The sequence below is a fragment of the Aegilops tauschii genome, chromosome 4, assembly GCF_002575655.3.
Source record: "Aegilops tauschii subsp. strangulata cultivar AL8/78 chromosome 4, Aet v6.0, whole genome shotgun sequence".
NCBI classification, from domain to species: Eukaryota; Viridiplantae; Streptophyta; class Magnoliopsida; order Poales; family Poaceae; genus Aegilops; species Aegilops tauschii.
The window spans coordinates 47545090-47572982 of NC_053038.3; the positions used below are offsets into that span (position 1 = coordinate 47545090).

At 45.6% G+C, this 27893-nt stretch overlaps 3 protein-coding genes across 4 annotated transcripts; 2 read left to right on the forward strand and 1 right to left on the reverse strand.

The window, feature by feature from the left end:
* Positions 1–1972: 1972 nt before the first annotated feature.
* Positions 1973–4938, reverse strand: LOC120962726 (protein FAR1-RELATED SEQUENCE 5-like). The gene is made up of 2 exons (XM_040386564.3): positions 4764–4938; positions 1973–3185 (listed from the first exon to the last, which is right to left on the reverse strand). Exons 1-2 carry the CDS (start codon positions 4851–4853, stop codon positions 2238–2240), a joined length of 1038 nt encoding a protein of 345 aa, XP_040242498.2. The 5' UTR covers positions 4854–4938; the 3' UTR covers positions 1973–2237.
* A 354-nt stretch (positions 4939–5292) lies between these two features.
* On the forward strand, positions 5293–27814 carry LOC109760413 (uncharacterized). Of its 2 annotated transcripts, none has more exons than XM_073496200.1 (17): positions 5293–5640; positions 5741–10574; positions 10652–10840; positions 10947–11061; positions 11778–12831; positions 13927–14374; positions 14573–14626; positions 14720–17552; positions 17750–17863; positions 17983–18113; positions 18437–18529; positions 18829–19101; positions 19239–19788; positions 24550–24625; positions 24723–24851; positions 27074–27166; positions 27275–27814. In XM_073496200.1, the coding sequence occupies exons 1-15, from the start codon at positions 5414–5416 to the stop codon at positions 24820–24822; spliced, it is 11091 nt and encodes a 3696-aa protein (XP_073352301.1). In that variant the 5' UTR covers positions 5293–5413; the 3' UTR covers positions 24823–24851; positions 27074–27166; positions 27275–27814. The 2 variants fall into 2 exon arrangements, with proteins under 2 accessions (XP_073352301.1, XP_040242499.2); XM_040386565.3 differs by having other exon boundaries at positions 5294–5640; positions 24723–24838.
* On the forward strand, positions 20399–21859 carry LOC141021185 (uncharacterized). Its single transcript, XM_073496201.1, has one exon. It carries the CDS (start codon positions 20471–20473, stop codon positions 21857–21859), a length of 1389 nt encoding a protein of 462 aa, XP_073352302.1. The 5' UTR covers positions 20399–20470.
* Positions 27815–27893: the final 79 nt, after the last annotated feature.

The window sequence follows — 27893 nt, forward strand, 5'->3', positions numbered from 1 at the left end:
TAAATCCTAAACCAAGTGCCACTCTAACCCTAAACCAAGTGCCACTCTAACCAAAATCATGTGTCAGTGCAAACATACGTTTTCAACCTTCCAACCCTCCAAAATTTCAGTGCAAAACAAAGGAAAACCACTCTCACATGTGTGCAAACATTCACGGTCTCACCATTTTTTTGACAAATTTCACGGTCTCACTATGTATACCTTCCTTCCATACCCATGTCAAAGTCTTGCCATCTGTCCTAGCGGTCACCAGCGCAGCCCTAAACACCACAAAACCACGCGGTCCTAGGTTCGAGTCCCCAGCCGCACCAATTTTTTGTGCATTTTCCACCCTTCATTTTTTAGACAAATTATTTTTTTCTCAATGTAATGCCCTTAAAAAATGTTCATTTATTTTGGCACCAGGTGTAAACCTCTACCAGAGCTGAGGCACATTTTCCATGACATTTTGGTCTTTGATTTAAATCACGGTGTATTTGAATTGGATTAATTAAATTGCTATTAAATATTTAACAACTCCAAAAAAATTCTAACCTTAATTGTTTGGCTCTGGAATAATTCAATTAGCTTCCACAAAAAGTTTCAGCATTATCATTTACTGCCTAAATTAAATCAGAACAGAAAACAGAAAACACGCAAGAGAACCCCCGAATGGGCCTAATTGGATGCAGTTGGCCCATTAGTCTAGCCTGCACTTGGCTCTACGCTCTGAATTTGGCCCAAGAGCAACCTTTTTTTTGACAGAAAGGCAGAGCAGAGAGCTGCATTTCATTGATCAAAAGTTTCTGAATTCCTCATTTCTTCTCCTTTTTTCAACATATTAAAATGTTGGTCACTTCTTCTCTTTTTTTTCAAAATTTAAACAACTTTGACCAACATTTAAACTAGGTGAATTTCTCATGCAATTTCAAGATTACAAATTTCTCCATAATTCATGCCTTTCCATACATTTTCAACATTACAACCAGTGCGATTACCATACCTACAAATGCCCAAAAGTATTTGCAAATGGGTATTGGTAGTGCTTGATCTTCAAGCTTCCTAACCTTCTTCTTCAACATCCTAAGCTCAACAGCTAGCTCTCTGCCAGTGCGTGCTTTGCCCTCCATCTCTTCTTCCGGAGCTCGTGCTGCGGCCATTGCCGTTCGTGGCAGCATGCGCAACCATTCTTCATGCTCTTCTTGCAGTTCATTCATCAGAGTCCTGGCCAGAGCATCGACCCAAAGAAAGAAGCATGTCACCTGCATGAACACCAAACAGATCAACCCATTGCTCAAAGATCCCGACCACGAAAATGGTGCAATTGCCCCGATTCTTACCCCATTCTCGTTGCACACGTAGAACGGACGATTCTGGTTCCTCGGTGTGTGAGAAACCCTCCGATCAACGCCCGCCCGGCACCATGGACAGACGAAGACAGGCATGTCCACACGCGCCCGGCTCTGCATCCGCGAGGTGGCGCAGGAGCTTGAGGAAGACATGGAGCTCGGAGCCGAAGGGGATCTCAACGCCGTCGCGCCCTCCACAGCTAGCTTCCCACCGCCGCGCCCTCCACAGCTAGCTTCCCACCGCCGTGCTCTCTCTCTCTCTCGCCGTGGTCACCGCCATGCTCTTTGTCGCCGTGGTCACCGCCGCTGTCGCCCGCTTATATAGCACACCCGCAACGGCTCTCTGCTCAACGGCTCTCTGTTGGGTCCCACAAGCCACGCGTGCAATGGTCTGAATAAAATTGGTCGTCTCTGCCGCTTGGTCCCACCTGTAAGGGCCAAGTCAAAAGGTTGACCTGACGGAGACGGCAGAGTTCACGGAACAAGTCGGTGCGCACGGACTAGGGGCAAAACTGAGCACAATTCGCATCTGAGGGAAAAACTGAGTACATGGACACCACTGAGGGCAAAAGGATAATTAACCCTTGCAGGAAATGGGACACCTAGCTGCACCTTTAAAAACACTTGCACTTTGCACACAGGACATTGTTTAGTTGCACAGTGAAGGTAATCAAGTTGCACAACAAGCACCAAAGTGGTTGCACACTAACCTACCCTCCGCAGCAACCTGGTGTCCAACTAATGAAGTTGCATTCAGTACTTTTTTTAGTTTCTAGTTGCACATAAGTGCCATATCACATCAAAACCTGGTGCCCAAAATGGGAAGTTGGACACTAGTTGCACACTTAAGACATTTTAGCTGTACACAAGTACCATAACAGTTGCACACTGGACTGTCTAGAGGGAAACTTAATACTGTAAGGGATATAGAAACACACCTATAGTCAAGTTGCAGTTATACAAGATGCGCAAAAAGTCCTTTTCATCCGGAGAAATGCCTTGGTGGGATCTCAAGTATTTGGTCAACGAAGGTTTGTTCACCAGCGGATGATTGTGGTCACGAACAAAGTGTATCACCTCCCATCGCCCATCTATCAACTTCACCAACATTTTTGCCTTGCATTGAGTCTGTTTTATTGTCTCGCGTTTCCGTTTCTTCTTTTTCTTACTAGGACCAGCCTCCTCTTTAGCAAAGATTGGAGGTTCATCTTCCATTTCCTCATCACCGTCCACAGCGATTGGATCTGGTATAGGGTCCAGGACAGGAGCAGCCTCCGCTCCTCCATCATTAGCTTTGGGCTTCTTGTACTTGTTGCAACAAAACTGTTGTTTTACCAACACATTAGTGTGAGGTGTCCGCCTAGAGGTGTTCATCTTGACAGAGAAACCCATTCGTAGGGCGTAGTTGTTGTAATGATCCTTAGCAACTTGAAGGCTATCAAACCTCATGCCAACATAGGGTTCCATGGGCTGAGACCCAGCCTCATCCTCTCCTTCTTCTCCTTGCACAACACCGTCAACAACCCCCGCTCCTAGCCCAGTCCTGGTTGGACCAGCAACATCTGCCACGGTGCCTGTGTCATCAAGAGTATGGCTCTCTGACTGCAAAGACACCACTACAGGGGCACCACGGGTTGATGACTGCCCTGCCACATTGTCACGGCCCATAGGGTTAGGCCCACGGGTTGGCTGTGTGGAGTCAACAGAGCGCACATTTTCTGTCCCATAATCAACGTTACCTCCTGGTGGAACGCTGGGTTGCTGTTGATCCATATCATGAGGAAGCTCATTAAGATCATGAGGCAACTCATTGAGATCAATCATTTCTTTTTCTTTTTTTTGCTGCTGGCACACCCCCTGCACATAAAAAAGTGATGTCATCAGTTTAATCATCAAACAACCTAAATCTGTTTCTTTATGCTACAACACAATCATAAGCAGTTGCACACCAGTATGATAATCTTAGTTGCAAAAACTACAGGTTAGTTGCACAGAGTGGTCATGTTAGTTTCACAGTTTGCAATAAATTGGTGGCACAGATAAAGAATATGACTTTATTTACTTAAGTGTTTTTCTGACTTCTTTTATCTGTGTGCTATAATGATGTGCAGGTTTTCTGTTGGCAAGGAGCTGATTGAGATTTTTGTGCACATAATTTGGACATAATTTGATGCTACATTTGAGATGAAAAATCCAGGTGAAATAATAAAGAATATTTGGATGGCAGATTATAGATATATGTTTCATAGCCGACTCTGTTATTACTTCTAGTATATTGAACATATTTTACACTATAGATTTGCAATAGGTGTGGGACAAGAACATATGTGTGGGACGAGAATATATGCGTGACTTTTCTTACTATGGTTTGTGGTTTCATTAGGATGGTTTATTTTTCTGTTGCACAAATTGCTGGAGAAGCTGGTATGGATTATTGTGTGATTTTCACAAAAGTTCTAGTGTTTTTGCTGTCATACTACATATTCTTAGTTTTGGCTACAATGCATGGTGAGTTTGGCTAGAATACATGTTTCAATTGGCCATGATGCTTGTTCAGTTGGCCAACATGCATATTCAGTTGGCTAGGATACATGTTTTTCAACTGGCCAGGATGCATGTTCAGTTTGGCCATGATACATGTTTCAGCTGGCCAGGATGCATGTTCAGTTGCACATTTATGAATTTTTGGTTGCACAGATACTACAGTTTTTTAATGTGTTCATTTACAAACAACAAGTTCAAGTCGGTAGAATGCATGTTTAGTTTTGGCTACAATACATATTGAGTTTGGCAAGTATACACGTTTCAGTTTAGGCTATGATGCTTGATATCTGCAACTCATTCCCTATGCTTGATATCCCAACCAAATAGTTTGTGTTATTCATTTTTTTATTGCACATATACTTCAGGGTTTCTAAAGTGTCCACTCACAAACATCCAGTACATGTGTGGTACAATGCATGTTTCTAGTTTGGCTAGCATGCATGCTGAGTTGACCAGAATACAGGTTCAGTTGGCTGGGATGCATGTTCAGTTGCACATTTATGCATTTTTTGTTGCACATTTTTGTGGACAGTCAATGTGTTCATTTGCAAACAATAACTATAAGTTGGTAGAAAGCATGTTTTAGTTGGCTAGAAAACACGTTCTAGTTGGCTAGAATAGCATGGTATTTGCACTCATCCCTGTGTGTGCTTGTTGAACACATCCAGGAGAACACATCCGGGGAAAAACTTGGGTGGCATGCATGTTAGAAAACCATGTTTAGTTGCACGGAAAAAATGTTTTAACTATGCAGAGATCAGATTCACATCTTTTTGTCTTTGTTGATCTCCTTCTCCCTCCAATCATGGAGAATTTGGGTAGATCTGGGAGATTCAGAGGAAAGGAAGAGAAAGTGAACAAGGTTGATCTGGGAGAGGAGAAGGATCTTACCTGATGATGTTTCCTGATAAACTCTCCTCCATCCTGTTGCAGCTGTAGTTCTCCGACCAGCCCTTCTCCTAAGCTTGTTTGATCTGCCATGACAGCTCCTTGATTTTTGGATCGTGACCTCTGGTTCTTCTTTTTCTTTCCAGTCCCTTTTCTTTCATGGAGAAGAAGGCGGAGGCCGTGGGGGAAGAAAGGGTGGGCGAGGGGGGCGTGGGAGGGGTGGAGAGGTGGCGGCTATCACGTGGGCGAGGGCAGGGCGAGGGAGATCTTTTGCTGATTCTGTTTCTAGGCTATTTTTGTTGTGCGCTCTCGACAGGGAAAAGGCGGCCGAAAGATGGTGGGGGTGGGCGTTTTCCTTCCTGGAACAAGGGGGACAGGCAGTTTCCTTTTTTGACTGGCCGCTCGCGAACGCTAGCGAGCACCCTGCCGCTTGCTAGACGCGTCCAATAAATAAACTAAAAAAACACGAGATCCGGGTGTCTAACGCTTTTTTCCTAAAAGAGGAGATCGGACGGCTCAAAAGAGAAGACGGCCAAAGGAGAGCGGGCTCTCTCTTGTCCCCGGCGGCCAGGCTCCGCTCCGCTGTTTCGTTCCCCTCCCCCTTTGCCTTCGCCGGGCAGCGAGCGGAGCGCCGCGCGGCGGACAGTCTGACAATGCAAAACCCTCGCCCCTCCTACGCCCACCACCAGCTCCAGCAGCACCTCGCCTCCCTCCTCTCCGCCGCGGCCGGCGACCCGCCGCACCCCTCCGATGACGCCTCCCGCGCCGGCGCCCTCTCCAGCCTCCGCCTCTCCCTCCTCCACCCGCCCAACCGCCCGCTCCTCCCCTCCCTCGCCCCCTTCCTCGCCCCGCCGCTCTCCGTGCTCCTCGCCGACGACGCGTAAGCGCCCCCTCCCCCCTCCCCCCTCCCCCCTCCCCTCGCGCATCTGTATGTAGGTAGCACGATTCTACTCACCTCTTCGTCCGTGTCTGTTGCGCAGGTCCTACGCCGTTCGGCGCGCCGCCGTGGCGGCCTACGCGGCGCTCAGCGCGGTGCTGTGCGCGCACGAGGCGCCCGGGGGCCTTCCGGACGGGTTCGTCGCCTGGGCGCTGCCGCTCCTGGGGGAGCCCGCCTCGGCCGCCCTCGTCGCCGAGGGGCTCAGGGAGCTCCTGGCCACCGGGGATGCGCACGCGGTCGAGCGTTTCGTGCCACCACTCCTCGCCGCCTGCCGCGACGTGCTCGAGGATGAGCGGACCTCGCTCGCTGTGCTCAGGTGCCTGCTCGGCCTGCTCACGCTCGTGGCCGCCAAGTTCCCCCACTGCTTCCGGCCGCAATTCGTCGATATGGTTGACCTGCTCCTTGGGTGGGTGTTCGTCCCAGACCTTGCCGAAACCGATTGCCGCACCATCGTGGATAGTTTCTCGCAGTTCCAGTGGCACTGGCTCGGTAATCTGCAGTTCTCCCTTGGACTGTTGCCCAAGTTCTTGGCTGATATGGAGGTCCTTGTGCATGATCCCAACCTTGCGGCCAGCCATAACTCTGGCCGGCTTCGTCCGCTCTTTGCTTGCTTCTCGACGGTGTTGCAGATCATGGCATCTGGTGTGGCAGAGAGAAATAATCTGAGAGAACTTGTAGTAGGGCCACTTGAGGCGTTGGCTCCTCAGCTTTTAAGGTGTGCATCAGTGATAGCTTCGAAGATTGGCTGGTCTGAGAGGATGGAAGAAGCATCCAGATGTTTGGTCTTGCTCGCAGAGATTCTGCAGGAAAGGTTCGCTGAGTTCTATGCTATGTTTGTGGATGTGTTGACACAGAGTTTGGATAATGCGTCGTCACAACAGTTGGTGGTAGCACTTAAGACTAACCTGCAAGTGTTGTCACTTCAAAATTTGGGGCTCCATTCGGCTGCTGTGGAGCACTTGCTTGAATTCAGCTCACTTTTATCTCGGCTGCGTCTTCACCCAAACCACAATGTGGTTGTAAATTCAGCATCCACTTATCTTTTTTGTCTGCAGCATGGATTGGAAGATGTAGCTGAGCAAGCAATTGCATCATTGATGAAAGAGTTGGAGCTATTGAAATTTCTGCTTGAGAACATGCAAGTAAGCTACACTGGTATCCAGAGTCACTCCTTAGAGAACAATACTCTAGTAGGGTATTCAGAGCATCAGTTGCTTTCTTTAATGAAATTCGATTTGAAGATTCTACTGGCCACTATTTCAGCTGATTCTGAAAAGATCGACAGGAGAGTGTCTAGGTTGACATCATTCATTTCAGAGAAGCTTGACCCATTTGGCACCCCGTTTCATAATTTCCTTGAGATGCAGTTTCAGATTTTCTCTACACTTCACAGACTGAGCAATGTGGAACTGTCAATTAATATTGAAACATCTGAAGAATTTAAAAGAGGCTCTGGTGATTCAGGCAGTCAAACTCAGATAAATACTGAATCAAGGAAGTCTTTTTGTGACTGTAAAATGAAGTTCATGCATAAATATGGAAAACACATAGTGTGTGGCCTTAGTGCATCATCATCCATGACACTGAAATTAGACGCTTTAGATTGGATAGATTCTTTCGCGAAACTGATTCTTGCCATGGAAAGGGATCTGAACAAGACCAGTCTCTCTTCTGAGTTTGGGGATGCTACCCTTCCGAATATTATTCTCTTCACTATCTTGGATTGCGCTTATGATAGGGAGACTAAAGTAAGATGCCATGTTGCATTATCCTTGGAAGCACTCTTTCTTGGTAGGCTCATCAATCCCATGAGCTTCTCAGTTGTTTCACAGGTTCTTCTTGACAAGCTCAGTGATCCAGACAGTGCTGTAAAAAATGGATTTCTGAGGTTATTTTCAATTGCTTTGCCTATTACGACATACACATTTGGCTTCCTTGAGGATGGATATAGTTATCAGAATTGCCTAGGTATTTCTAACATTACCAAGCACTGCATGAGTTTGAGGCATGTGCTTGCTGTGAAACAACAGCCTAGGAAACTTCACTGGCAGCAGCTTGTTTCTATTCTGAGTTACCTTTCCCTCAGATTGAAGTTGCCTCTTTCTTCTTGGGTTCAACGGCTGGTCTTTAGTTACCGTGGCAAGAAAGATATGTTTTCTGGTCAAATTGATGTCTCTGGAGATACTGATTGGAATGAATTATTCAAAGGGCCTGATGTGGACATAACTATTATTGATAGGATATATTCAGTGAACAATCTTGCTGCAGTTTGGTGGGGCATCCATGAAGCTGCTCGGCACTGCATAAACCTTCGGCTTCGAACTCATCTCGGTGGCCCCACACAGACATTTGCTGCTTTAGAACGCATGCTTTTGGATGTACCGAATTTATTGGCACTGGAAACTAACGAAGGTGAAGGCAGGTATATAGGACCATCTGACATATCCCTATTACCTATGCGCCTGCTATTGGATTTTGTTGAGGCATTAAAGAAATATGTTTATAATGCGTATGAAGGTTCCTTTGTTCTACCAGCCCCCCCAAAGGCAAGTTCCTTGTTTTTCCGAGCGAACAAACGAGTCTGTGAAGAGTGGTTTTCTCGAATCTGTGATCCAATGCTGAATGCAGGACTAGCTTTGCAGTGCAGCGATGCAGTCATTCAATACTGCTCATCTCGGTTACTAGATCTCAGAAACATTGCTGCATCATCCCTCAAGGACAACAGCCGCATGGGAGGAGCTACTGAAAGTAATCATGCTTTTAGAGAGAGGCTAGAAATGGATATTCTGAAGGTTTTGCGACATGCTTCTCTTGCATTGTGCAGGTGTCATGAAACAGACGCCTTAGTTGGACTCCAGAGGTGGGCTGTGTCAACATTCTACACATACTTTGAGCAGGAAAAGCAACTAACACGGGGTGCATCTGATACCCACAAGCACTTTTCCTGGATGTCAGGACTCATCTATCAATCCCAGGGGCAGTATGAAAAGGCTGCTGCACATTATTCTCATCTCTTGCAGTCTGAGGAAGCCCTTACCTCCATGGATTCTGATGTCATCCAGTACATCATAGCACGTGTTATTGAGTGCTACACAGCTCTGTCTGACTGGAAATGCTTGGAGGGCTGGCTTGCAGAGTTACAAGAGCTCCGTGCTGTACATGCTGGCAAACCTTATTCAGGTGCTTTAACGAGTGCTGGCAATGAGCTTAATGCTATTCATGCAATGGCATGCTTTGATGAGGGTGACTTCCATTCAGCTTGGAGTTATCTTGATTTGACTCCTAAAAGCAGCAGCGAGCTTACCCTCGATCCCAAGGTTGCACTTGAGAGAAGTGAATTAATGCTCCTGCGTGGAATGCTTCAGTCTGACAGCAAGCCTGACAAGGCAAGAGAGGATCTTGATAAGGCTAGATTGATGTTGGATGAAGCACTCTCTGTGGCCCCTCTCAATGGATTGACTGATGCTGCAGCATGTGCTGGCCAGCTTCATTGCATCTTTGCATTTGAAGAGGCCACTGGGTTGACGTGCCGAGATGGACCTAATCAACCACCAGCGCTCATGGATTATTTACTGAGACTATTGCAGGATCCTATTGACAGGATCCATCAAGATTGCAGCATGTGGCTGAAGGTCTTTAAAGTGTATCGTACTGCACATCCATCTTCATTACCCACTCTTCTTCTATGTCGCAAGCTTGCTAGTCTTGCTAGAAAGCAGACCAACTTTATGTTAGCTGGCCGCTTAAACCAGTACCTCATAAACCATCCTTTGGAATCATCTGATGAGACGGACAAGGAAATGCTTACTTTGAACATTAAGTATGAAGGTGCCTTGCTGAAGCATTGCGAAGGAAACAATGAGGAGGCTTTAACTGATCTGTGGTCAATGGTTCGTGCTAATGTTCTTTCTTCAGTTAGTGATTCATCTGGCATTGACGATTCACTTATTGCTAAGGCGTGTCTGAAACTCTCGACCTGGATGGAGGAGAGTTCAACTTCCACTCTGAATATGATCGTTCCAAAGATGGTAAAAGATTTTAGTGATTTTGATGGCTTTCAAAATGGGCCAGAGAAACTTTTGTCTGGTGACAGTGGGTCAGTTTCTACTGCAAACTGTCATGTGCTTGCCCAAGAAATCATAGGCAGTGCTCGAAAGATATCCTGGCAACTTTGTCCCAGTATGGGCAAGGCTTGGCTTTCTTATGCATCTTGGTGCTTTACTCATGCCAATCACTCTCTGTCTGGATCCGATTCAAGTGTGCAGAACAGTTTGTCCTCCATTCTCCAATCTGAACTTTCTCCAGACAGATTTCACTTGACAGATAATGAGAAGTCTGAGGTGGAGCGAACAATAAGAAGTTTCTATGCTGATAAATCTGCAAATTATGTCGATCATAATTCCTTAGTGACAACAGGGTGCAGCAACAATTCTGAGCAAGAGTATCCCATGACCATGATAATTGAACAGGCAACTCAACTGTTAGAAACTGCAGCCGGGGCACCAGGTTTTGAGGCCAGTGATGGTGAAGGTGCCTATGCACTGCTATCATCAGAGCTTAACGTTCTCTTTGGTAAATGCGATTCTGCAATGGACAGTGCTATGCCTTTGATTAACAATCTCACTGAAATTTGGTGGTCTTTAAGGAAAAGGAGGGTATCACTCTTTGGGCATGCTGCAAATGCTTATTTTCAGTACCTTTCTCATTCATCAAGTGAGCTTCAACCTTCATATCAGCGTGATGCCCTAAAAGGGAAAACTAGGGGCTACACTTTGAGAGCATTGTTGTATCTCCTCCATATAATTTTGAACTATGGGGTGGAGCTGAAGGAAACACTTGAAAGTGGGCTTTCAACAGTTCCTTTGTTGCCATGGCAGGTAAATGATGATAGTGGTGCATCTATTCTCTAATTATGATAAGGTTAGTGTATAATTATATGTTTGGATCCATGCAGGAGATTATACCACAACTTTTTGCTCGCTTGAGTTCCCACCCAGAGAAGATAGTAAGGAAACAGTTGGAGAGCATATTGGTGAAGCTAGGGAAACTTTCTCCTTATTCTATTGTATATCCCACATTAGTTGATATCAATGCCTGTGAAGGAGAACCTTCTGAGGAGCTTCAGCGAATATTGAACTTTCTGGTATGATGTTTCGTTTGGTACTTATACTATGATCATCTGCTTTAGGCTATGATGATATATCCATGCTACTTCTATATTTTGAACACTTTCTGTTTTTCTTTCATAGGTTAAGCTGTACCCCAAATTAATTAAGGATGTTAAGCTTGTAATTGATGAGCTAGGAATGATAACCGTTCTGTGGGAGGAACAATGGCTGAGTACCTTACAAGATCTCCATTCAGGTAAGCCTCCCCTCGACTTCTGCAGTTCTGTGAAATCAGCTACCCGAGGCAGGCTTCCATGGAAAATGGACACACCTACATAAGAATCAGCTTGTGCTCATTGTTGTGCTTACTACAGAATCTAGCTAGTTAAAGGGAGCCTTTACCGAACCAAGTAAAATACTTCCGTGCCGTAAGAAAGATGTTGTTGGTTATGTAAGAAGTAAAACAAGCCGCTGCAATTCCAAATACACCCTAAGGTCTAAGCCCCAGTTAGTAACCATTATTTTTTCTTGCTCTGATTTTTGAATTAAGTGTTCCTGTAGAGTTAATTACGGAATCATCTTGTTAACTAGATTGCAATACAAATCCTGAAAAATATTGTTGCATAGGATCTCTAGAATGGTGCCTCTCTTGAGTTTTTATGAGATCCTTTAGCTTACTAAGTTTCAGTACTATAAGAATGCTTGCTTGCACGGCAAATGACATTTCCTCCTCACTTGCAATGTACCATTCTAGAAGTTAGGTTGCAGGTTGTCTACTTTGACTGTTGCATTAAATTTAATCTGTCTGTACAATGGTTCATATCTGGTATATGCTTTTGTTTACTTGTTTGTACAAACCTGCATTTAGAAACTTTATGACCAAATAACCAGCAACCACATATTTATATGTAATATACTTTGAGTATTAGTTTGTTGAGTTATCGATGGGACATTTTTTATGTTGCTATGTAGATGTCTTAAGGAGAATCAATATACTTAAGGAGGAAGCTGCAAGGGTTGCTGCAAATTCTACACTGACTTCAGCTGAAAAGAACAAGATCAATGCTGCAAAATATTCTGCTATTATGACTCCAATTGTTGTAGCCTTGGAACGTCGTTTAGCGTCCACATCTCGTGAACCAAGAACACCCCATGAGACGTGGTTCCATAAGGAATATAACGCTCAGCTGAGATCTGCAATCACAAGCCTTAAGGTGCCCCCTGGATCTCCAGCAGCATTAGGAGAGATTTGGCGGCCTTTTGATTCAGTTGCAGCTTCTTTAGTCAGTCACCAAAGAAAGTCATGCGTATTGTTAAGTGAAATTGCTCCACAGCTAGCAACTTTGTCAATCTCTGACATTCCAATGCCTGGTTTTGAGAAGCAGATACTTGATTCCTCGGAATATTTTTTTGCTGGAAATCATGGCACGGTTACAGTCTCTTCTTTCTGCAAAGAAGTTACAATACTTTCTACAAAGACAAGACCTAAGAAGCTCGCCTTGCAAGGATCAGACGGACAGAAGTATATTTATCTTCTCAAGGGACGGGAGGATCTACGTCTTGATTCTCGGATCATGCAGCTTCTGGAGGCGATAAATAGCTTCTTGCATTCATCTTCTGACACTCGAAGTCGAAATATTGCAATACGATTTTATTCTGTTACACCAATTAGTGGACGAGCTGGGCTAATCCAGTGGGTAGAAAATGTAAGCAGCATATACAATGTGTACAAGTCATGGCAAAAACGTACTCAGGTGGCACAGGCACAGCTTTCTTCAGTTAGCACTGGTAACATTCACAACTCAGTACCTCATGTTCCCCGTCCGAGTGATATGTTCTATGGAAAAATAATACCAGCGCTGAAAGAAAAAGGGATCAAAAGAGTAATCTCACGAAGAGATTGGCCACTAGACGTTAAGAAAAAAGTTCTGTTGGAGCTTATGAAGGAGACTCCAAAGCAGATTCTGTGGCAAGAAATGTGGTGTTCAAGTGAGGGCTTCAAAAACTTCAACTCCAAAGTAAAGAGGTATGCATGGTACTTCTGCATTGAGCACTCTATTTACATTTACCAAGTGTCCTTTGTTTCCACTGCTAGGCAAAATAAAAGTACGAATTTGAGAGTTTTTACTTTTATTGTACTACTCCCTCTGTCCCAAAATAAGTGACTCAACTTTGTACTAATTTTGTACTAAAGCTAGTACAAAGTTGAGTCACTTATTTTGGGATGGAGGGAGTACTAAAAGTCTGTCCAAGCTTTTCTGCTGGTTGTCATTCTCATGAAGAATATGCCACTTTGAGCATAGATGACATATTTGAAACTGAAAATTGTGTTGTCAGTTAAGTCGTTGCTCTTAAGCCCTAATGACTCCTTCCTTACACAAAATTGAAAGAAGAGGGAAACCGCTACTCTTTTCCAGAGGGAACCACATAAAAGTTATGCCGAGTTAAATAACTGTGCAAGTCCCTAGTGAATTGGGATCTGGGGAGGCTGAGACAAGCTCTTCAGGGTGCTGTCACTGTTGACAAGCTTCCCTATGAGTTTAATAATGTACATGCCACATAGTTTCCATGATGTAGATTCTAGTGGTGGGGTTAGACAGGGCTCGAGTCCAACCTCCATCGCCGGGGTAAACACCCAGCAGCAAGCAGGCAGAGGCATATGCAGAGATTAGAGGAAGATTATTTAGCCTAGTGACTCAATCCGTCAAGTTGAGCCCCACCTCAGTTTTATTCCTGGAATCACCTCGGATGTATCATTCATGTAACTTTTTTCTTGTATGTTAATTATGGATTTTCAGATTGTAATTTTGGTGGGAACTAAGATCATATGTTTTGTACTAGTATAACTAGTGATTTGTGAAGCAACACGTGCCACACAAATTATTTATCAATACATACATAAAGGGTAACTGAAACATCAGGAAACCAAGAGTGCCTTGAGGCTATTTTAGTAACTAGTTTGTTCACCATAACACATTCATCAAGATATCTTAGTTTTGCAAATAGAGTTCTACAATATATCTGATAAGAGTAGTAACTGAAGATTCCTTTCGTCTATTATTTCCGACAGAAGTTTTCATTATCTGTGAGTGCTTAGCTATCAATCTTTTTCCTGTTGCAGATTCTCTACCAGTCTAGCGGCTATGAGCATGGTTGGCCATATCCTGGGCCTTGGAGATAGGCATTTAGACAATATCCTTATGGACTTTAGCAATGGTGATGTGGTTCACATAGATTACAATATATGCTTTGATAAAGGGAAAAGGTTGAAGATTCCAGAAATCGTTCCGTTCCGTCTTACTCAAACTATTGAATCAGCCTTGGGATTGTCTGGAGTTGAAGGTGTCTTTAGAGCCACATGTGAGGCAGTTATGGGTGCCCTCTTGAAGAACAAAGATATCATCTTAATGTTAATGGAAGTATTTGTTTGGGACCCATTGATTGAGTGGACACGCGGAAATATGCAAGATGAAGCTGGAATAGCTGGTGAAGAGAAGAAAGGAATGGAATTAGCAGTTAGTTTAAGCTTGTTCTCTTCTAGGATTCAAGAAAGTCGTGTTCCGTTGCAGGTAATTGTCTCTTGGAGTTGGAAATTTTCTTTTGCCTCTTGGCAGCAATATTTTTCAACATCAATTGGGAAGTAGTGTTTCAAGAATGTTGCTTCAGGCATATTCGCAGTTCTAGACTCTGTTAAATCAATGAGTTCCGAGTTATTTTTTATGGATATAATTTATTCCCGGTCTAATTGAACTGTTTGTGATGTTCAGGAGCATCAGGATCTTTTTGTGACTAACTTGCCAGCTACAGTATCTGTTCTAAAGGTATTCTTTTTAAACTTTGTAACCACAAAGTGGAAATATCTCAAATAACGTATTTGAATCACCTGATTTTTGTTTTATTCTCACTATATGCAGACATTCTTGGATACTCTAGACCAATATGAGGTTAAGTCTGCTATATTTTATCATGCTGAGAAAGAGAGGTCCAGTGCTTTACATAATGAAACGTCAGCAAAGTCAATCCTTGCCGAGGCCACTTCAGTTGCTGAAAAGTCCCGCACTTCTTTTGAGCTTCATGCTCATGAATTAGCAGAAGCGAAAACATCGACAGTTGATGAAGCTAACACGCTTGCAATATGGGTGGAAAAACATGGAAGGGTTCTTGAGGCCATACGGGATAATTCGATTACAGGTTCAGAGCTATTAATGAAACTAGACAGCAAGGATGAGGCCTTGAGCCTTATTTCAGCTGTCCTTGTATCTGGGGTCCCCCTTACAGTTGTACCAGAGCCAACTAGAGAGCATTGCTATGAGCTGGACAGGGAGGTCTCTGAACTAATTACTGAGTTGCATGATGGGCGGTCCTCTGCTTTACAGGCACTTGGTGAGTATGCTTTAATCTTGCAGCAAGTTCTTCCAGTTAACTACATCACAACCAGTCCAATTACTGGTTGGGCACAAGCTTTGCAGCTATCTGTAACCAGTGCATCACAAGACATGCTTGATCTTGCCAAAAGGCAGGCTGCAGAAGTCATTGCTAAGGTTCAGGGCGAAGGTAGTAATCTAGTACAGCAAAGATACCGGGATCTCTTAAATCAAATGGAAAGTTATGTTGCATGTGTGGAAAGAATTATGAGGGAATGTTCTGAATTGATGAATTCTGTTGGATCGGATAACGAAGCACAGTCGAAGGATCGGATACTTTCTGCATTCATAAACTCTGTTCAATTGTCATCACAAAAGAATGATGAGGATACCGTTCCTTCTTCGCTGGCAGATAATTTGGAGGTCAAACCTCCAGCCCAGGAGGATGTAAAAGAGAAAGCAAGTAAGGTTCTATCTGTTCTTGGGATCGCTGTGAGTCAGTTATACAGTGGCATTAGAGTCAGAGTGTCTGAACTCTCAACTAAAGCTGTTGGGATAACTAAGTTTAGGACAGATGAAGCTGGTCTTCAAGCTGATGCTGGAATGAGTCTGCAATTGTTTGATCAGCAGATCGAAAAATGTGCATTACTTTCTGGATTTGTGAAGGAAGTGCATGAAGTGATGGGAACAAAATTAGGTGAAATAAACGCTGATTATCTGAAGCATCGGCCTGGACAATGGGCTTATACGTTTCAGGCCATTTTGCACTCAAGTACCAACATGATTGAGCAAATGACCGAAGTTTTTCTTCCAGAAATTATTAGATCGTTTGTCTCGTACAATTCAGAGGTAATGGAAGCCTTTGGTTCAATTTCTCGGATACGTGGTTCTGTTGACACAGCTCTAGAGAAGTTGGCTGAGGTAGAACTTGAGAGAACATCACTGACTGAACTGGAACAGAGCTACTTTGTGGAAGTTGGCCGAATCACTGAGCAGCAAGTAGCTCTTGAAGAAGCTGCCATGAGGGGTAGAGACCATCTATCCTGGGAAGAAGCAGAGGAACTAGCTTCACAGGAGGAAGCCTGTAGAGCACAGTTGGAACAACTTCAGAAAACCTGGAGCCAGAAAGATATGAGAATTTCATCAGTTTTGAAAGTAGAAGCCAGTGTCATGAATTCTTTACTTTCTTCTGAAAAGTACTTCTCATCTTTGGTGAGTGCTGATCAGGAAAATGAATTTCATTTCAGAAGCAAGGCTCTGCTTTCAATCTTGACAAAGCCCTTCGCTGACCTGGAATCTCTTGATCATATGCTATCATCTCGTGGCGCCTTCCCTTCCCACATGAGCGGACCAGTTTCTAATCTAAGAGAAGTCTTGGCTGCTAGTTCTTCATTATCTGATGTTATGTGGCCTTTATCTGGCTTATTGAAGGATCATGCTTTTTTTGTTTGGAAGCTCGGGTTGCTTGATTCAATTCTTGACTTGTGCATGCATGAGATTTCATCTTCTGTTGAGCACAGTTGTACTACCAACCAGCTTTACATTACTCTCAAGAAGAAGCTTGCGATCCATGTGGAAAATCAAGTTGGTCAATATATTCTGAAAAGGATTGCTCCTGCACTGATCCTACATTTAGACAAAGAAATTTGTGATTTGCTAGAAACGAGTCAAGGAAGAAGAGAATCAGGTCAACCTACTACGGCTGTAGGAAGGGTTGCATTAATGCTCGAGGAGTACTGTAATGCTCATGAGACAGCTAGAGCTGCCCGGACTGCAGTTTCTCTAAAGCAAAGGCAATTAAATGACCTCACTGAGGCTTTACGCAAAATAATTTTGGAAATAGTTCAGGTTGAATGGCTGCATGATTTTTCGTCGCCTCATGCACAGAAGGCCAAGATTTTTTCACAAAATATTCTTGGTGATGATAAGTTCATGTCCGTGCTTTTAAATCTGAGCAGAAGGAACTTGTTAGATAAGATCCAGTCTTCGATGTCATTGATAACAAGATCAATTGAGTGTCTGCAAGCTTGTGAAAGCACTTCTGTTTCAGCTGAAGGCCAACTTGAGAGAGCAATGGGATGGGCCTGCGCCGGTCCAAATACTTCTGGACCAGGCGGTTCAACTGCAAAGGGTTCAGGAATCCCCCCCGAGTTCCATGATCATCTATCGAAAAGGAGGAAATTGCTTGGGGGCATTCAAGAACAGGCATCTGACCTTGTTAAGTCTTGCACATCCGTTTTAGAGTTTGAAGCATCTAGAGATGGGCTTTACTTTGTTTCTGAGGATAAATCTTCTGGACAATCTACTGATAAGGGCAGGGCATGGCAGCAAACTTTCGTGAATCTACTGACACGTTTAGATGCAGCATACCATTCCTTTACATGTAAGTCGATTACTTCCCGTTTGTACTTTCTTTACATACATGCTCAGAACTGTGAACGTGTTTACTTGTCATGAGGTCACCAATGTCTAGTCAGAAGTTCTACATAATTTTGAATTTCTGATACAATAGTTCCCCCTGCCTGATAGTATGAGTTCTTCTGTTTAATTGTTTTTCCATTTGTTCTTTGTTGCAAGCAGGTGCAGAACAAGACTGGAAACGTGGCCAGCTCAACATGGAAACTGCCGGAAAAGGCTTGTATTCAGCTACCAATCAACTTTCTGTAGTCTCTGTCAAGGCAAAATCTGCTTTAGGTCCGTCCTCTGCCACTTCTGGAATTGTTGTTTGCTTCTTTTATCGTCCAATATTGAAATTTGTAAGATTCCTTTTATTTTAATTCTTGTAGAATAATGCCATGTATATCTTGTCCCAGTTGATCTGCAGGATACTCTGGTAGACATGTATGAACGTGCTTGTGAAGTCAGTGTATCATTATCTGGATTCAAACATATTTCACAGGACCGCACTGCCTTGACTGCAGAATGTGGCTCCTTGCTCGAGGAGGTACATCCGTACATGATTTATTCCCATTTTGTTGACATATCTCTACTTTGACTGCATGGGAACTCCTAGTTGTGAATTCGGTTGTATGCTTTAAGATTTGCAAGTTTAAATGGTCAGGAACTTTTAAGAGATTTAGTCTGCAGTTGAGGAACTAATATCATTCAGCTTCATATCTGAAATGCTGATAAAAATAATAATAGTCTCCAGTTAAGTAAAACTTGGCAGTTAGATAGATATCTCATCTATGGTATGCATATCCTTTCTAGTTATTGGCAATTATTATTCGAAAACTTACTCTTGATTTCCTGGCAAATTATTTACAGGTTTTGGCTATAGCAGAGGGGTTGCATGATGTCTACACTTTGGGAAAGGAAGCTGCTGCATTGCACAGTTCCCTTACGGCAAATATTTCCAAGGTTTGTCATGAATTTCTTCTATTAAATTTCCTCCCTTCAAGATCAATATAAATACTTGCGCCTGGTTACTCATGGTAATATTTATCTTGTACATCACATGTGCATGCTGTTTGATGACTTCGATTGAGATTTTAATAATTCGGTACTGACATGGTGATGATATTTTTGGCTCTTATAAGTAGTCCAGAGAAATGCTAAGCTTTATGCCTAGGACTCAGGAATACATGGCACCTTTAGTGTATTTGGTAGAATATGATATTTTCTCTCTAATGAAAAAGCTTTGTTTTGATGCTTGGCAGGCAAATACGATCTTACTTCCACTTGAAGCTTTGTTGTCTGCTGACGTGGCTGTTATGTCTGAAGCGATCTCAAAGGAAAGAGAGAAGAATAACACCAGTATGCCTCTTAGTCATGGAAAGGCATTATACCAATCTTACATCACTAGAGTAAGGGAAGCTTGCAAAAACATAGAGCCTGTGGTGCCCCTATTAACCGAATACGTGAAGGAGCTGCACTCCATGGTGATTAAGCTTGGACGCCTTTCAAGTCTTCATGCAGGGAATCTTCATAAGGTACTTAGCTAGGACATGTATACTTGTGTCACAGACGCTTAATCTTTTTATTTATTTTTATGTGTTGATGCTTGACCTGAAATTTTCACATGTCTCTTGGTACATGTAATTTCACTCCGCGTTTCTCTTATTCACAGGCTTTAGAAGTTCTTGAAGAAAGTGAAACTGGGAGATCACAGGATATGCCCTCTGCACGTCCAGATCTTCTGCAAAGTGATTCGTCAGTTGAGAAGGATAAAAGCTCTTCTGGAAGCAGGGAAGGTGTCTCTCAGGATTTGGTTATTGATACTGATGGTTCTCTACAAGATGAATGTTGGATTTCTCCACCAGAGCACTCATATACTAGCAGTTCAGGATGTACAACATTGTTGACCCAGCTTACTTCTTCTGAGAATTTGGAGAAAATAGATGCCCTTTTGGACAGCGGGCCTGGAATAGAGGGTCCTGCTGCTAATAGTCAGCAAGCAAGCGATGGTAGAACTGATTCAGAATCAGACTCAAGTAGCAATAAGCAGGCGTTTTCAAACAATGTCACACAAGCTAGCAATATTCATGTGGCTGAAACTTCTTTTGCGGAGGAGGGAAGAATTGAAACTGAGGATAACACTGGAGCCTTCAAACAGGTTAGAGGACAAGAAGGTGACAGCAGTGATAATAAATCCTATTCAGATACTCGAATGACCAGAGGTAAGATATTGTCGTTGCCATTTATATTTTATTATTTCTATTTGAGGTCAAGTAGGTTGCTCTTCAACTTCTTGTAGCAGTGTACTGCCTCCGTTCCTAAATATAAGTCTTTTTAGAGATTTCAATATGAACTAAGGATGTATATAGACGTATTTTGGAGTGTAGATTCACTCATTTTGCTCCGTATTTATTCCATATTGGAATCTCTAAAAAGATTTATATTAGGAACGGAGGGAGTATATAGCATCCAACACCCCTCAGAGCATTGAACACCACGCAGCAGGCCTGGACGCTTGGCGAGTTTCTGGCCGCGGCCACGAAGCACATCAGCGCGTCACTGCCGACTCCAGGGAAGAGGCCACGTCGTCCCCTCAACTTTGCCCCACGGCGAGGCCGCTCCACGGCTACGGCCGCACCCGCGGCGGCGCCGCCGACGGCAGAACGGAGGGCCCATGTGCAGATTCTACGCACACTGGGGTTCGTTGGCACCAACCAGAAGATCACTGCCATCGAGATGAAGGCCTACGACGACATGTTCGCGGCGCCAATCCCCCTGTCCGTGCTCAAGGCCATCGCTGCCCTGGTCGATAGGGAGATCCCAGCGTGCTTCGCCTCTCCCACGCGCACGGCCGTTGCCGGCGACAGTTAGGGCTGCCGGCCACTCATCGTCGACCTCTTGTTCATGGATCACGGACTAAAAATCGCTGTTTGGAATGTACGCGGCCTCAACTCGCGCGCCCGACGTAGTGCCATCCGCTCCCTGTTGGGCACTACCGGAGCCTCCATTGTATGCCTTCAGGAAACAAAGATGGCTTTGATCTACTCGCCCACTGTGCTTGACATTCTCGGCTCCGAGTTCGACGACTTCACATACCTGCCGGCTGATGGCACGCGAGGCGGCATTCTCTTGGCCTGGAAGAGCAGGGCTGTCACGATCTCCGACCCGCTGTTCACGCGGAACGCGCTCACGGCCAAGGTATCCGTGGCCTCCGGGACACCGTGGTGGCTGACGACGGTCTACGGACCCCAAGACGACGCGGATAAAATCTTGTTCCTCCAAGAGCTGCGCGATATTCGGGCGGCATGCCCCGGCCCTTGGATGCTATGTGGTGATTTCAACCTCATATACCGCGACGAGGACAAGAACACGGGTGGCCTGCATCGGCGCATGATGGGTAGATTCCGCCGCGCCATCAATGACCTCGCCTTGAAGGAGATATATCTCAACGGGCGTCGCTTCACATGGTCAAATGAGCAATCGCCGCCCACGCTAGTGCACCTTGACCGCGTCCTTTGCACGTCGGACTGGGAAGATGCGCATGGCGAATGCCACCTCCGGTGCCTCGCTTTGGTCGTGTCGGATCACTGCCCGCTGCTGCTTGATTGCTCCCCCATGCCGGCTGTGCACAAACGCTTCCACTTCGAGGACTACTGGCTCAGACTTGACGACTTCCATGACACCGTTACCGCGGCGTGGAGCTCGGTGCATGACGACGACCCATTCCGGCGGCTGGTCAAGCGTCTCCAGGCCATTGCTCGCCGCTTATCAAGCTGGAGCGCCAAGGCCACGGGCAACATTCGGGACAAGCTCGCCATATCCCGCAAGCTGATCATGCGCTTTGACAAAGCGCGGGAGGACCGAGTGCTCTCGCCTCCGGAGGAATGGCTCCGCAAGCAGCTCAAGCTCGCCTACCTCGGCATGGCATCCATGGAGCGCACGATCGCTCGGCAGCGTGCCCGGATCGCGTCTCTTAAGGACGGCGACGCCAACACGAGCTTCTTCCACCGGCAATGCTCCTATCGGCGTCAGAAGAACCGCATATATAGCCTTAACGTCGACGGGCAGGTGCTCACGGATCATGAGGAGATGGCCAACGCAGCATTTTCACACTTCGATGGCTTGCTGGGCACTGCTGTAGACCGGGCGCACACGCTGGACCTCTCCCAGCTCATCGCGCCCGGCGACCTCGCATGCCTAGACGCGCCCTTCAGCCAGGAGGAAATATGGGACGCGGTCAAACGCATGCCGGCGCGCAAAGCACCCGGACCTGATGGCTTCACCGCGGAGTAAATATGGGACGCGGTCAAACGCATGCCGGCGCGCAAAGCACCCGAACCTGATGGCTTCACCGCGGAGTTCCTGCACGCCTGTTGGAGCATCATCCGCCATGACATATGGGACGTCTTCGAGCTGCTATACACGCTGCGTGGCCGCGGGTTCAGCAAGCTTAACCAAGCGCTGCTAACCTTGCTGCCTAAGCGCATGGACGCTCACAAGCTTGGTGACTACCGGCCGATCTGCCTGATCCACATTGTGGCCAAGATCTTCGCGAAGGTCCTGTCATTGCGCCTCGCCCCCAAGCTCGACACCCTAGTCAGCCGCAACCAAAATGCGTTCATCGCCGGACGTAGCCTCCACGACAACTTCGTTCTAGTCCGGCAATCCCTCAAGATGCTGCACCAACTTGGCGCGCCCAGGATCATGCTAAAGCTCGACCTCACACGCGCCTTCGACTCCATCTCATGGCCCTTTCTCTTTGAAGTGCTGCGCCAGTATGGGTTCGGGGAGCGATTCCGGGAGTGGCTGGCCATTCTACTCTCCTCGGCTAGCACGCGGGTCATGGTCAATGGAGTCCCCGGCCCTCCAATCTGGCACCGTCGCGGCCTGAGACAAGGCGACTCCACCTCCCCACAACTCTTCGTGTTGGCGGTGGACACCCTTGGGAGGCTGATGCGTCTCGCTCTACAAACGGGTATCCTCTAGCAGCTGCACCCCCGGCGAGCCATCCCGGCGATATCTCTTTACGCCGACGATGTGATGCTTTTCTGCCATGCCACTACCGAGGAAATTGCCGCTGTCAAAGGCATCCTGGACGTGTTTGGTACGGCGTCTGGGCTACGGGTGAATTACGCCAAGAGCTCGGCCACGATCCTTCATGCCGACAACCACGGTGTGGGGCTGTTGGAGCCACTTGGGTGCCCCGTCGTGGCCCTGCCGGTCACCTATCTGGGCATCCCGCTCTCCACTCGCCGCCCATCTGCAACCCAGCTGCAACCCCTCGTCGACGCGGTGGCGGGCCGGCTACCCTCCTGGAAAGCTTGGCTGATGAACAAAACGGGACGACTAGCGCTCGTCAAGTCAGTGCTTAGCGCGATACCGATCCATCAACTGCTAGCGCTAGCGCCTCCAAAGAAAACCCTGAAGCAACTGGAGAAGATTCAGCGCGGTTTTCTTTGGGCCGGCCGCGCGGACGCCCACGGTGGTCACTGCCACGTCAACTGGCGCCGGGTCTGCCGTCCACTCGAATATGGTGGCCTCGGCGTCCGGGACCTCGAGCGCACGGGACTATCGCTCCGGCTGCGTTGGCTCTGGCTCGCGCGCACAGACACAGATCGAGCTTGGCAGGGGCTGGACCTGCAATTCACGACGGAGGAGCGAGCGCTCTTTTACGCTTCCACGACCATGGCCATCGGTGACGGCAGGACGGCCCTTTTCTGGGAGGACCGCTGGCTCAGCGGCCAATCCGTCCACGAGCTCGCGCCCATGCTTATCCAGTGCATACCCAAACAGCGCAGGAAGTCCAGAACGGTGGCGGAGGCCCTAGCCGGCAACAGCTGGGCGCGTGACATCCATGGCCTGCTCGGCCTCCCGGAGATTGGACAGTACCTAAAGCTCTGGCACCTAGTTCAGCATGTCGAGCTGTCCAATGAGCCGGACAGGCTGCTCTGGAGATGGACAGCCAACGGTGTTTACACAGCCCAATCTTGCTACCGGGCAACCTTCCAGGGCGCGACGAGCTGCAATTCCTGGAAACTCATCTGGAGGAGCTGGGCACCGCCCAAGGTGAAGTTCTTCCACTGGTTGGCGTGTCAAGATCGCTGCTGGACCGCGGAGAGACTCGCGCGCCGTGGCCTGCAACACCACCCACGGTGCCTTCTGTGCGGCCAGGAACCGGAGACGATTGGACACCTGATGCTTACGTGTCCATTCACTAGGCAGACTTGGCATGAGGTCCTTTCTTGGCTACGCCTACCGGCACCGGCGCCCGAGCACGACGGCTCGCTCATGGATTGGTGGCTGCGCGCAAAGGAATTGACACTGCCAGCACTTCGCAAGGCGCTCAAATCTGTGGCGCTCTTGGTGCCGTGGATGGTTTGGAAGCATAGGAACGCGTGTGTTTTCGACCATATGAGGCCTTCGCTGAATGAGCTTGTAGACAGGATTAAAGACGAGACCCGATGTTGGGCAAAGACTGGAGCTCAAGGGCTCAGGGTCGTTTTGCCACCATCCTGGGATGTCCACTGAGGCCCTCTTGGCTGTGTAAAACTACCTCCTAGGAGGATGTAAATTCCCCTTTCTTTCCAATGCAATGAAATGCAAAAGCCATTTGCGTTTTCTCGAAAAAATTTAAATTGTAAGTGCTCTGTCAGCACCATTTTAACACTGCGTATAATTTTTCGTCAAGGAAGAACTAGCAATTATACACGCTGCAGAAAATATTTTCAGCACAACTTTTACTTTCTCAACCGTTTCTGTTTAATACTTAATCTTACTTCTCATCTGTACAAAAAATACTGATGCACGAAATGGATATATTTAATATTTTCAAATTGCACCATTCCTACGTAGATTGTATATTACAGATCATCATAAGCCTTCCTATTTTCGTAGCTCGTTCTGTGTGAAATTTTCATGAATATTAGGCCTTTAAGAATTCTGAAGCTGAGACAGATTTATATTGATATGTTTCTGCTCCACAGGTAAAAATCCTTTTGCTCTGTCTATCCTGAAGCAAGTGGAACATAAGTTACATGGACGAGATATAGATGGTACCAGGTGAGCAAATAAGAGGGAAGAGTTTTAGTAGCCATCCAGATCTATTGCTGTATGGTATCCAGTTTTATTGATCTCATTCTCATATCATTCTCTTTAGGTCCTTGAAAATTTCGGAGCAAGTAGACTATCTTCTTAAGCAGGCGACAAGCATCGACAATTTGTGTAATATGTACGAGGGTTGGACACCTTGGATATGAGACAACTTTCATCAATGTATGCTGTCCAGGTACTAGCTGAATATTCTGCTGAAGCCCTGTAGTAGTAACTCTTTTGTTCATCTGTATGTTTTTAAAATGCAAGATCTCCCTGTAGGTGAGTGTAGATGTTACAAGCTAAGAATTGTCTTCATTTCTCCGCAGTCCGTTTGGTGACCTTCTTGAGATAGAAAGGAGCTGTTCAAACAGTGAGATCTCTGACCAAACCTGAGTAGTGACCTTGAGATAGAAAGGGCTGTTCAAACAGTAACAACTTCTAATGAAACCTAAATTGACGTGCTCAGCACTGGCTCGGCCTTCTTTAGTCTTTAACCTGGATCAGTCAGTGCCTAATGGGCTGACTAGTAATGAAACTTGCCAGTAAGCCTAGTGTACACTACAGGTTCCTAAACATGTAATGTTGCACCAGTCATGTCCGGAAACTTGTTCATTAAGTACTGATATGGTGGTGGAACAAACATGTGGTCATCTTACTTTTCCAATAAGGGGACAACAACAGGGGTCTTATTTATTCCAACGAGGGACAAAAATAAGGTTTCAATAACTGCTCAGGATGATGTAAAACATTTCTATAGTATCTTAGAAAACCAGAATGAGTCGGTAGATCCAAAACCAGAAAGTACTATTTCCACAGTTTTTCTCACCATGAGAAGTCGAGGCCTCGATTGACATGTCTTCTGATATATTTTTTCCGTTTTGATGTCAGTATCCAATCATCTAAGTTGATATCTCTGATTCCATTTTTAGTTCAGTGGCAATTTTAGCATAGGAACAGGTCTCTACTTTTGGTCCCTCAGCTATTGCCGACATTAATTTTAACCGTGAACCTTTTACTCCATCAACTCTCAGAAACAGACAAATCTTATCCGAAGCATGGTTGTGGGGTGGTTTTGCCATGTTAGCTAACAGTTATCAACCCTTCCACATAGGCTACCACATCATCAAGCTGACCCAATGTGTCAGTCTCTCTATCTTCTCATCTTTGCATCTCTCCTTGCTGCATCCATCCAAGCAGGTGGCTATTCAGAAGGAGGCGGCGGCAGCGCTGCATGGGAATGTCCGAGTCAGCGTTGAAACTGGGACCTGGTATTCAGAAGGACCTGGTCTTATAACTCTACATGTCCGAGTCAGCGTTGGCAAGGTAGAAGGATGGTGGTGAACAGAATGAAAAAGATCAATTTTGGAGAAGAGTCAATCGATGAAATGAATTTCATAGTGTTGCTAAAAAGAAGCTCACCAAGCTTGAGGAAGAAAGTGGCAGTCCCCTGCCTCTTCATATGAACGTGAAAGAGGATGGAGATAGGGGCACCAGTGGGGCGGCTTGCGGCTTCCTACCTTAAACTACATACAGGTGCTTGCCACCAATTGGTTGGGGCTGCACACCAATGCCCGCGTTTGGTACATTGCGGCAGCCTGCCAGCCATCACAACTGCCAAATAGAGGCATAGAGCTACAACAGAACTGCTGAAAACCTTTTCCCAGATTTTGTCTCAGTCAGCAGAAAACCACTTGGGAGAGGGCCAAGGGAGTAAAGTAAACTAATCCATGAGTTCAAGGTTAAAAACAACCGGTTTCGGAGTTCAAGGTTGAAAAATGAACTTCTGCAATAGTTAAGGGTTGAAAACTATAATGACACATAATCAAGAAAGCACTTACATAAACAGTTTCAGGACAACCTATGCACAGTTCTGAAGTTGATTGACGTAAAATAAACGGCGTTGAAGTTAGGGTAAAATTTAAACTCAGCCGATCGTTGAGGGACCAAAAGCAGGGGCTCAAGGGCGCAGGGTTGTTTTGCCCACATCCTGGGATGTCCACTGATCGGGCTTATGGCCTTGTAAAACTCACCTCCTAGCAGGATTGTACTCTCACCCACCTTTTCAATGCAATGAAGGTCCTTTGTGTTTTCTCAAAAAAAAATGTTTTGCCATTTTTAGATAATTTAGTTTCCTTTTTTTAGATAATATATAGTTTTGCTTTATATTTTTGTTAATACCAATCAGTTTTACTACTTTTTTTTTGCAAGGGACCTATGTGTTTTACTTAGCTACATTTTAATTGTTACATGGTAATGCTTGACTTGCAACCGAATCACTCTCCTTGTTATGTTTTCACCTCTTTTTACCTGTGGGGAAATTCCCTTTCGTGCTCATTTTCAATTTTGACTTCTGTTTTTTTTAGAACTAGCTCTAAAATATAGGTGATTTACCCAAATCATGTTACCCCTTTTCAGAGTTTCGGGCAGAAGACATTCCATGGCAAAAGCAGGATAGCATGTCAAGCAATTGTATGGTTGCTATGAATGACGGCGAGCCAAGTTAAAGAGGTTTGGCCGCACCTACTATTTTCATCTGTTTAACCATTTTTTTAAATATGGCTGCTTGCACATCTGTTTAACCATTTTTTAAAATATGGCTGCTTGCATTTGATCCAGCTCTACCGGTGTCATTTATAAGACAGCGAGGCTCGACTTCCCTGCAGCTTGTGTCATGAACGGCTACGGATGCTTCCAAGCAGAGGAGGGGCACCACTTCGGTACTGTTGGCCTCTGCATCTACAATGTTAGGTTGCCATTCACATGCATTCTGGGATCCAGACAATGACATTGTGGAATGCTGAAGCTTAGCATGATATGAACGAAAATACCCTAAGCATTCGCAATTTGCATGGACATGCGGCGCGCTCACCCACGGGGATTCGAAATTGGTAAAGCTGTCAAATGTACATAATACGTTCCCTGTACATCTGATATTTTGGAAGCTCCTTTCCATGATCCAACTAGCATATTGGAAAGCGTAGGCGCTGGATATGCAACTGTGAAAATGCCGTTTGTATTCCACGACTCCTCGTGGATCATCAGGTGTAAATAGAAATGTTCAATGTCGATCCATGATCACAGTATATTGATCGGAGTTAATTGCGAGTGTAGAGCTATTCAACATGCTAGTAATGGGAACGTATCCGTTATCTCCCAGATGAGATCCTTGCAGTAACTTATGTCCACTCTTGCTGCTTTCTGTTTTTTTGTTTTTGTTTTTTTGTGCAGGTTCAGA